Genomic DNA, 12,103 nt, shown 5'->3' on the forward strand with positions numbered 1-12,103 from the left:
CTGTATATATGCAGACATCATTTAGTTACAATTTTATTATATTAAGTAAAATAAGCATTTCCTTGTTTTCAATTTAGGTGATATTTTATTAAACAAATAATCGAATTACATTCTAATTAAAATATTATTCAATTTTGGCAATTAGCTTTGCTCACGATTTCATTTATATGTACCTAGTCCAAATTACTTAGATGAAATGGATTTGTTAGTAATAGAATAGACACTAGTCGCTCCCATTGCTATTAACGTATACTGACAAATCAGCCTCCGCGCGGCTCCCCTGGATGCCATTGTAGTTTATTCTTGTCAAATTCATTGAATGGGGTTACTGAACATCTTACTACCTTCTCACCTGCCTCATCAATGTTTCGCTGTCATATCCAATAAAGGCCTCCGTCTATTATCATTCCATTACCATACACAAAAAAAAAATCAATTTACGTACCTTACTTCCTGAAACCATAATGTGTTTTTTTTTTTCTTATTACAAGAAAACACATGTGCCTACATACAACTTAACCTGCGTTAAGTTTATTAAAATGAATATTATATAAATAGTATAGTATATTAAACAGGTATAGTTTCATACATAAAAGTGCCCGATGATAAAGCTCCGGAGAAATAATGATCTTAAATACCAAGTTTAGCATAAGTTTTTGGTAATGAACATCGGACGGAACATTCTAATTTTTTCAGCTACCTACTGACTCACTGTAGCTACGACCCGGCCCACATATCGATTACGTAAGATACCAAATGTTACAATTCTAACTCGATAAGGATGTCCATGGATAAAATTGCCAAATACTCTATCCGTTTTGTCTTCGTGGGCTTTTTTATGCTACTTAGAATGAGAAACAAACTCACTGACGGTTTACATATTGAACTCATATTTTTTTTTTGTTGGTGGTTAGTTCGGGACACCAGTGAGGGATGATGAGTGAGATGAAAAGGTAAGTCAATTAGCCCATCGTGAAGAACACACCTGGATTCATGACGATGGTTTACAGCGGGGACCACGTGGAGGTTGACCTAACAGGGTATATTACTAGCAATGGGTCTAGTACGCATTACTAATAATCCCTCCCACCGCCCTCCCATATAAATCACTAAAATGTTATGCCTTTGAAGTCTGTAATTTAGCCGCCCGATTGCTTACAAGCATAGCTGCTTTTAGGCAACAGAAACAATAGTGAAACAGAGATATTCATCAAGACAATTTTTATACTAAATCTCCCTTTGAAAATAATGTAGTAGCAGTAATATATAATATATTGATATATTAGCAAAGATGGATAAAAAAAATCAAACACATATATATATATATATATATATATATATATATATATATATATATATATAGAGAGAGAGAGAGAGAGAGAGAGAGAGTAGTAACAAGTGGAAATATAGGTAACCAAGTTAAAAGGAGACGCAAATTTATACTAATATCCAGTATAAGTTTGCTGGTTGCGTATCCACAATAATAGTCATAAATATAGAAAGGCGAAAGAAATCAGTGTAAATTAGAGAATTTGGTGATCTAATATTTCCGTCTACCTCAATGAAACACAGGTCTGAAGTTATATGTATTTTTTATATTCTTCATCTTACTTGCGGAACTACTATAAAATAAATATGCATTACTTGCTGCCAGTCAGATAAACCTCCACGCATTCCCCCTAGAAGCGATTGTGATTAATTCCTGATAAGTTCGTCACAATACAACTTAAAAAATAAAAAAAAAAAAATATTTAGGGGTGGGTCTCCCTTATCATTTACGGGTATGAAAAATAGATGTTGGTCGATTCTCAGATGTACTCGATATGCATACAAAATTTCATAAACACCGCGACACGAGAATTTTATATATTAGATATTAAAATCTAGATTCTACAAAAAAGTCTAAAATACTGTATAGTAAATAACACCTACACAGAATTGAAGGGAATGTTAGTAATGGGGTCTAACTTCCCTTATTGCTAGCAATAATCCTATCAGATCGACTTTCACGCGGTTCCCCCTGGAAACCATAATGGTTAATTCTAGTGGAATTCGTCACGATGGGCTAACTGACCTGCTTCCATTATTTCCTTTCCTATCATTCCTCACTGGTACACTACTACGTATACCGATAGTGCAGGCGGGGTTACTATTTCATTATCTCCCCGTTCAAAGAAAAAAAGATAGAATAGAAATAATAAAATCATGGCAGAAAAATAAGCTGCACTCAATTGTTCCTTTGTTATTCTCGTTGTGTAATAAACAATTATTACTACTTAATACAAATCTAACACGAAATCTTTGTATCTGATAACGACAAGAAAAAAAAAATTGTGATTCCAGACAAATTATCATATTGAAGACTAGGCAGCATGGTCCTGTTAACCTGTTACACAACGGAACAAACGTACTAAAAAAATTATAACATATTTGGCAATGACATATTGATGTAAGGACATACTTTTCCAGACAAATTATCATATTGAAAACTAGGCACCATCGTCTCCGACCTTAGCCTGTTCCACAACGGAACAATCCTACTAAAAAAAAAGTAAGGACATGCGGATGACATTTATCAATGCAGTGTTGCCAAAAAGTTATACTTCCTACATTTTATGTAACTGTTAAGGATCTACTTAAAATTTGTAATTCTTTTCGAGTACATTTTTGATTATTCAAAGATTTACTTAATATTTACTAGCTGTACCCCACAGCTATCCATGTGCATTAGTGTATAAAGTATCCTATATACTAAGTTAGAATATAGATATAACCTACCCATTTAACAAATTTCATTCAAATTCGATGAATTGTTTTTGCATAATAGAGTAACAAACATCCATAAATCCATCCTTACAAACCTTATATTAATTAATAGGATACATTACAAAAATTAATTTATCCAGCTTGACAGTTTTTGTACATAATAAAAAAACAAATTATAATTATTAAAAAGTACCCTCCATACACAATTGCCGCTTGAACTTACCCTTTTTTTATTATCTGCAGTACAATGTCCAATGTAACTTTGACCAAAGTGTTCTGGCGACACTGCATGAAAATGACATCTTTCATCCTTCACCTTCAGTCATCAGGTTTAGTTCAATTTCTTCAATATGTATTGATAATAACAGATTGAAGTACTATACTAGATGAACTAAATTTAATTCAGCATTTAATAGTAAATAATAGTTTTATAACTTTATTAAAAGATGTCCGCAAGCAAACTAGATGCAGTATACAGAAGTATTCTTATCACAAAATTTTTTACAAAAGGCTGGGGCAAACCGGAAAATTTACGCAGGTTACAAGAGAATAAATTCTTTAATTCACATGTAATTAATATAAATACAACAAATTTATTGTTAGATTATTATTACATAACTAAATTTTTAATTTCTAGGTTGTTTGAATTCAGAAAAGTAGTATCAGATCGCGAGGAATGCCTCAAATTGATTGATAGAGATTACCCTGTTACTATTACAAAAGTAAGTATTTTAGATCATGAATAAATATTTATAACTCATCTGAATATAAAGTATTATTCTTATAAATAAAAAAGAATACAAATGTGTTAAAATATGAGACAGTTTCTGAAATGTTCTATTCCAGAATGTAATTGCTTATGTAACATTTATTTACACTTTTTTCTGGTCAATAATAAGAAAATATGATCTGACATAGTAATAAACAGAAGTATTTTTTATCATATAAATAAATTTTCAATATTTTCTTACTACTCTAGAGGAAATCTTGACATTTTCTTCATTTTGGATAAGGCAGTCTATATTTTTCATGTCAAAGAATAAATTGCACATAAACATTTATGTATTCAAATAAAATCTTTACAGGAACAAAACTTATCAGATTGCAAACTATTAGAAGGTTATTTTTTGTCACCTTTAGAAAAATTTTTACCTGGAATAGTGCCTGAAGTAGCACAAAAGGCCCATTTTCAAGCATTGTTGCCAATGCACTGGCAGGAGAAAGGATATAACCCTGTATGCCTACACCTTGCAGGCACAGGAGATCATGTAAGTAACTCTAAATCACTTATTCCTGAACTTGAGTGTAGTAAACATAGGAAATTAATATAAACTAAAAGTAATAATAATGTATCTTTTGTTTATCTTTCACAAAACTATTACACTAAAGTTAACTAAATAAAAGTAGTCTTATTCACATATTGTTAACTTAGATTTTTTTAAACAAATTGTTCCAATGTAAGTTCAAATTTTTAATTTATTAAAACTGGTATTAATTGGTAGAGCCCAATAGATTACTAAAATTTTCTATCTAAAAAAAATGTGTAAAATAGATCCATTAACACTTTCCTTTACTTTTCAAAGTTTAGAACTTCACCGAAAAAATTAAATGAAAATTCCTTAATAAATTTTATTGTTATTCTTCTTCTTAGTAGTTTATCTGAAAAATCTAGAATGCTAGTCTATTCTAGACTTTTAATGTAGATATGATTATTACTCCTATTATTATGATTATATTAATATTGTCGTCACTGTGTTATCACTTATTTCAATATGTATATATATATATATATATATATATATATATATATATATATATATATATATATATATATATATATATATATATATTCATATACATGTTACTTGTTGTTCATTTATCTCAGAACACTGTCATATAACCAATTAGGAAAAAAATTATCTGAAAGGATATACCTTCTGATTGGTCTTATAAAAAATTCGTCAAAATCAGTTTAGTAGTTCGGTTTATAAATCTAATTTATTTTTGCCAGAATTGTGTAAAGGATTTTTTTTAATAGAACACAATCTACCTGTTGGTATTACACATTACACATTTAAAAATATAAATCAATATATTTTTCATCTGTATTTTGTACTGAGCTGAAAATCGTATAAATAAAATAACGTGTAGGTAAACAGGTCTAATTTCGGCACCGGAACATCATGAATGTAAACAACTAATATCTAATAATTAATTATACCAATCAAATTGGCTCTAACGACACTTATCTTACGATTCATTCTTGTTGCACTATATCTTGACACTATCTGATTTATCGTGTGTGGTATGTATCTATAGTATATGAACATAACAACAACAGCTAATGACCTCAGAGAAAATTGGCAAAGCTCCATAATTTTTATACGCATGCGTCATTATTATCTGTGGTAATGATTATAAACAAACAAATTTATTTATTTTGGTCATGTTTATCAATTTTGAAAAATACAATTTTAATTTATGAATAAATTTCCTTATTATAATGACCCATTTGCGAGTATTACTACTATTTACTACTTACAGGGTACTAGAAAATTTTTACTCTTCCGACAACTTCAACATGAAGTTTCCATATTAACTATATTTTTTGTGATATTTTTGCTAATTCTGAATAGATTTTGATAACACATTTTTTTATTTAAAAAAGATATGTATTGATAAAATAAATACATCTAATGAAATTGAAATATAAAATATTTTTTAAAGGCATAAATACTTATTTTTACATTTATATAATAATAGTCGCCCGAATCCACCACATCAAGCCAGCTCGAGCCAGTGTACCCAAGATGCTTGGATTGCTAAACTTATTCTTCGTTTATCATATTAATTATGATAAAATAAAAACGCAGAAAATAAATTACGATTATCTGATCAAGAATTAAATTATTTATTACAAAGTTCTCTACCAAAGCCAATGATTTAATAACACCTATATTTTTTAATTCGTATAAATTATTTGGACGATTCTCTCGTATTTGACGGTCAAAATGTTTAATCTACAATTTAGAGAGAAGGAGAGATTATTAGTAGTGGGGACGTTATTCTTTGCTAACAATATTTTCTGATAAGTCGACCTTTAAGCGGACCCCAGTGAAACTCATCGTGATTAATCTGTATTGAATTCGCCATGAAATACCCGTGCGGTCCCGGCATAGAATAGACCACCCCTTCCTTTCCCGTAGGTGTCGTAAGAATCGACTAAGGGAGGGCGAGGGATGGGCAACAGCATCCCTCTTAAACATCTCTTAAGCTTAACTGCGGTTGCCAATCCATCTGCCAAGCGTGGCAACTACTGGCAGAACCCCCTAAGGGGGAGGCTTATGTTCAGTAGTAGACGATTAAAGGCTGATATGATGATGATGAATTCGCCATGATGGGCCAACTGACTACATCATCCTTGTTGTTTTATCTTTCACTATACTCCATTGGGTCATTTAAAAAATAATAGTCAACTTCAAATATCTACAAAACGTATTTCCTTCCAGTTTTTTTGGCGACGGCGGAACCTGATGGTCAAACCATTATTGAAAGAGGCAGGAATAGGTGGAATAATATTGGAAAATCCATTCTATGGACTTCGGAAACCCACGGATCAAGTGTGAGTGCAAAATAATATATTATCTCATAAGTGTATAAAATATATACATTTTTAGGCAGTTTGGAATAGAAGACAAGGAGTTTAAATATTTATTACGAATTTTTAAAGCTAAGTAACCTACTTAAGTAAGAACTTAATTAAAAGAGAGATGGAAAGGTGCACTTCCACAATACCTGCATCGATGTACTTTCGTGTTGTATTATCTGTAATATTGTTTATTTTCACATGCTCACATGACCATATTTTCGGTCATGATTAGAAATAAAATACTTATAGCGATAAAATCATAAGTATCGAAAAACTTATTCAATTCTATATAATGCTGAGTCCTTTTTTTTACCAAAACTAGCTGAGGGTAAAAATCAATAATTTAATATGACATATTAAATTATTGATTCACGAGAAAAATCACTAAATGTATATCAATAAAATTTTATAATTGAGTACGTATTAGCCCAACTAAAAATCTAGTATTTTTTATCAGAATCGATCGAGGGTATAATGAAATATAGACCGCTCAACCGCTTTTTAAAAAACCCGCTAATTTCTTTTTTTTTTATTAAAAGTTTTTAATAAAAGCCCCCGAGTAGTTTACGAATAAATACTTACATCGTCCAATATTTGACGTCAATATTAATCACATAGATATAGGAATTAACAATTAATTGCGACAACCGCACAGATTTCCCCGGCATGACTATTCTTATATAAATAAAACAATAATATTCTTTACTTACACTATATTTGTTAAATACATGCATTGATGTATTTAATGACAAATTAAATACATTTTTTAAATGTTGTTTAAAATTTTTAAGTTTCGAAAATAAACCTATGGCTCACTACACGATTTGGAATACTGTAAGTGTGGTGAATAATTTATAAATAAATAATTATTGTGTGATTGCAGACGTTCGTCACTTCATAATGTATCAGACATTTTCGTAATGGGCGGCTGTCTTATCTTGGAGTCGCTGGTGCTATTCCACTGGTGCGAGCGCAACGGTCTCGGCCCACTGGGTGTCACAGGACTATCAATGGGTGGGCATGTTAGTATAAATATTCTGAATTTATCTCAATAGATATAACAAGTGTCACTGTTAAGAACCTAAGTAAAAAAATTACAATGTTCGATGCCGCGTTATTGCTGTGATTTAAAGATTAAAGAAGTTGGTTGTTAGATAGATGTGATTAAAGAAATTATTAGATAATTGTATTTATCTTAAATGTCTACATTTATATTTTATTTCAATGTATTAAATGAGGTTACATCAATAGTTTAATCAAATGTTCTTAGTAAAAATTACAAGTTTTCTTCTTTGCAATCAACAGTCCAGTTCTGAACTACTAATACTAGTAAAATATTAAATAGAGTAGTGAAAGCAATGTAAACATTAAAAACATAACCTATGATAATATTTACACTGCTCACATAGACACCCTTTTTGCCTCGTTTATATCATCTAACGATATCTTCACGACCTTAGTATTGTAGAAATTTAATATATGACCTTATATAACAATATTCGTAGATTCGATCCCTATAAAATACTACCATTTCATTCATGACAATATCTTGTATTGGTCGAGGTATTTCCTATCTATTACATGTATTACCAAAGGGAGACTTTCTACAAAAGTCGTTTCCTTGGGCACCTCTGTCCCATTCGTGTTTCTACCGTGAAGTAGCTGTGTTTGCATGGCTGTGTTTCGGTTTAAAGGGTGACATATGGCAGTAAATTTACAGGGTATAGAGGAATAACACATGAGTCCTCATGGCAACGCATGGGGAGTATCATGGGCGAAACAGTATACTCTGTTATGTCCATAGTATCGCTCATCTCTATAGGTGACGGTCACCACTTTCCATCAGGTTGTTGGCCATTCTAAGTTGAATAAAAAAATGTATGTATTTATAAAACAAGTTATATCAATGGCTTAATATCCATCATAGAAGCTCTACTTAGTTTGGGACTAGATAACGCTGTTATATGTCCAGAGCTATTTATTTGTTTGAATATAAACATAATACATAGGATAATATTAATCACTTCATATTACATAATAGTTAATAGATATTGTTGTACATTTTATTTTCTTGTACACTAATATTTGTAACAAAAAATAATGTAGGCTTCTATATTTATATATTAACATTTTTAGATGGCATCACTGGCAGCGACGAATTGGCCCAAGCCCTTAGTACTTGTTCCTTGCCTGTCCTGGTCTACAGCATCTGCAGTATTTTTACAGGTAACATTAAATTCTTATTAAAAACTTTATCATCGGAGTACTTCCTTTAGTCCAATACAAGTTTTTTTACGTAAAAAAATTGTATTATTTCTCTATATTTTACACCACGTCTTTATGGAAGCTTACTTGCTTCAAATTCTCTAATTATATCATAAAATCTAACGACTCGCTAATTACAAAATCTCCAACAACCTTTTCCAAACTTCGGATACTTCCGCTTCTATTCCTATAACACATATCAAATAACAAGAATGGAACACCTAACAAATAAATTAATAATTTTATGAATAATTTCTTTTCCTTTCTTTCTTTCTTTCAGTGACTTCAACTCTTAATCAAAATCTCTAGTACCATAAAGCTTACAACTTACAGTTTTATAGGATGTTCCTCACGTAGATGTAGAACTAAAAGTTTTTAGAAAGTCCTATGACATTAGGAGTAAATGAAACAAAATCTTGCAGGAAAAGCCACGTCGTTACCTTCTGACAGTATCAGGTTTATGATTAAAGGTTATGTTACTAATCACCAAAATCGGTTTAAATTAAAAATATATCTATCATCATACACAAATATCCTCATACACACGTGAATAAATTCGAGAGCCTTCTCCAGTGTTTTGAAAAATAATGGCTAATTATTATTTCAGGGTGTAATGTCACACTCAATAAACTGGGACTTGTTGGAGGACCAATACCTATCAGATGGCGCCTACAGGGAGAAACTATCCAAGATGGTCACAATAATCGACGAGGCATTCCTGGCCGGCAAAAAGTTCGCACAAACATACTCTAAGAGTATGGATAAAAACACACAAACAACCGCACAAGAAAATAAAACATCAGTGAACAGTGTTAAGTGTAATATGACAGAAAAAGAACTAGATATTACGTACAAAGAATCTAGTCATACAAAATTAGACGCACCAAATGGTATAGATGTTAGTAAAAATTTAGTATTAAATAACGAAGTGCCTAAAAATGCTATACGAACAGACTTGTTTCAGCAAATAGAAAAATTAAATGAAGAACTAAAGAGATTACTGGAAGAGGGTAAAATTAGTAGGGTTTTATATGAAAAATTGGTATCAAATGACAAATTCGAATTGAATCCGGAAGAAATAGAAAACATTAATAGATTAAATGAAGAGAACATCAAAGAAATAATAATGAAATGCAAAATCGGTAAGTATTTACTTACAACAATTGTAAATAAATAAATATAATTTAAAATTTATTTTATGTAATCAATCAAAATTTTGTTAAACTTTTACAGATACTCTTAAAATTGATTCCAGTAAAGCACAACTGCAAACAGCAGAAACAAATACATCATCGAATGGAACAATACAAAAAAACATATCTACAGATGTTATATTACAAAAAAATCCATCCATAGAAGATAAAGCAACTACTGTACATATACAAAAAACAGTCAACACTCCTTCGGATAAAGAAGTCAAAAGTAAACCAGAGAAGAAATCATGGAATGTCTCTGACTTGACTTCCGATTTTTGGGTACATTTGCCATTTTTAAGATCAAGTGGGAAGAAGATAGATATAAGCAAAATCCATTGGAGAGACAGAGAAGCGTTACAGTTTATGAGAGGCATCATGGACGAGTGTACGCACTTGAGTAACTTCTCTGTACCATACGACACATCGTTGATTATAGGTAAATTATTTATTTTACCACTTGAAGTTCTAACCTCATTGAACTTATAATAAATTATTCTTTTTTACCACGTAAATTTGTTGAAATATCTCAGTTGACTATAAACAGCGTGATACCATGCACGCTCAGTAAATGTTATGTATATAAATATTTTCTAAATAATGTCTTGACAAATATAGTTAGTTATATTCATTAGATAATTGATTTCCAAACCGAATTAGAACATAAAAATCCACGTTATGAACATCAATGTGTGTAATAGTAATTAAATTTTGTTCGCAGTTTTAAAAGACTAGATTTCATTTCATAAAATAATTATTATATTATAGCCTTGAAGTTTCAATACTACAGTACTGATTACAATACATTTTAATACAAGACAAATTAAAATACATTTTAATTTCTGACTATAGGTTTCATGTACAATTTTTTGTTTTGACCTATGGTTAATTGGCAGAGAATGCCACTTACTATTTATGCTAACCAATAAAATATTAACTAAATAAATATTGTCGGCAGCGGTATGCGCGAAGCACGACGCGTACGTACCGCGCGAGGACGTGGGCCGGCTCGAGGAGATCTGGCCCGGCGCCGAGGTGCGCTACGTCGACGCTGGACACGTTTCCGCCTACATACTGCACCAGTCGCTCTTCAGGTATATACCGATCGTATCTTTTATATTTTACATACTGCCATACCAACTTTTACCTTCATAAGGAGGTAATTTTACCAAGTACCAACAACACCAGCAATACAATCTTTTCTAATATAGTAAATGTGAGTTTGTTTGTTACCTCAGTCGTCTAGAAAATTAGAGGCATACACTTTTTTTTTTTTATAGAGAAGGATTTTCTTTTTACCATGGTCGAGGAATCAAGTCACAAACAAAAACTAATAAAATAAAATAATTATATTTTAATTACAAAATATATAGTCAGTCATCATCGCCATATATAGTCATTTAATTTACAAAATGTTTATAAAATTATGATTCAATCTTTTTACACAGATCCTGTATAAAGGAAGCTTTTGAGCGATCGAAAAAGAAATGGAAGGACGGCAAACACATTAACTGACAAATATTTTCAAGAAGCCTAACGGCATCCACGTAGCTAATGTGAAGTTCCTAAGCCGCTTAGTTGCTCAATGTTAACAAGTGAATAGTCGCAAGTCCCAAAACTAATCGTTGGTTAAATTATTGTAAATTACATATAATTTTATAGTATATATTAGATAGAATTTATTGTATTCTCTATTTATACAACTCAATTTTTTATACCACAAAACTAGCTCATTATCTAGTCTATACATTTAGTAAAATCTACCTTCTATGTATTATTAAATTGTATTTTCATGCATTCTATAAATTTTGGAATCAATAACATTTATATAGTAAGTAGATTGGGTTTTGTTTCACAATAATATTACTATAAATAAGGACGTTATAAAGGGAACTTTTCCTTTAATATGAAGTACAAAAATTAGTTTTAAAACTTGAGAGTGATAATATTTACAGTCGCGCAATATCTTTTCGGTAGAATTTATTACCAACTCTCGTGTAAATAAGACGTTATTCTCTATTGAGAATATTATAAAGTGTAACTATATTTTTATAAATAAATATTGTTTTTATTTTCAATCCTGTTTTATTTTTATTAAAGCTATTTGGGTACATAAATGTGTAACGAGCATAGCACCCAAAATTACAATAACCTCTGGCCAATAACTTTTGGGAGATACGTTATATGCTCAAAAAATGACTGAAAATATGTTTCGAACATAGCATCAGTA

General features: G+C 30.7%; 1 protein-coding gene across 1 annotated transcript; it reads left to right on the forward strand.

Moving 5' to 3' along the window:
* Window positions 1-3,069: 3,069 nt before the first annotated feature.
* LOC113515035 (protein ABHD18) lies at window positions 3,070-11,951 on the forward strand. The gene is made up of 10 exons (XM_026899164.3): window positions 3,070-3,304; window positions 3,404-3,488; window positions 3,852-4,034; window positions 6,276-6,388; window positions 7,299-7,437; window positions 8,552-8,641; window positions 9,288-9,822; window positions 9,914-10,312; window positions 10,832-10,967; window positions 11,322-11,951. The coding sequence occupies exons 1-10, from the start codon at window positions 3,213-3,215 to the stop codon at window positions 11,386-11,388; spliced, it is 1,839 nt and encodes a 612-aa protein (XP_026754965.2). The 5' UTR covers window positions 3,070-3,212; the 3' UTR covers window positions 11,389-11,951.
* Window positions 11,952-12,103: the final 152 nt, after the last annotated feature.

Source organism: Galleria mellonella, unplaced genomic scaffold (assembly GCF_026898425.1).
Source record: "Galleria mellonella isolate WM207_F2 unplaced genomic scaffold, CSIRO_AGI_GalMel_v1 utg312, whole genome shotgun sequence".
In the NCBI taxonomy this organism is placed as follows: domain Eukaryota; kingdom Metazoa; phylum Arthropoda; class Insecta; order Lepidoptera; family Pyralidae; genus Galleria; species Galleria mellonella.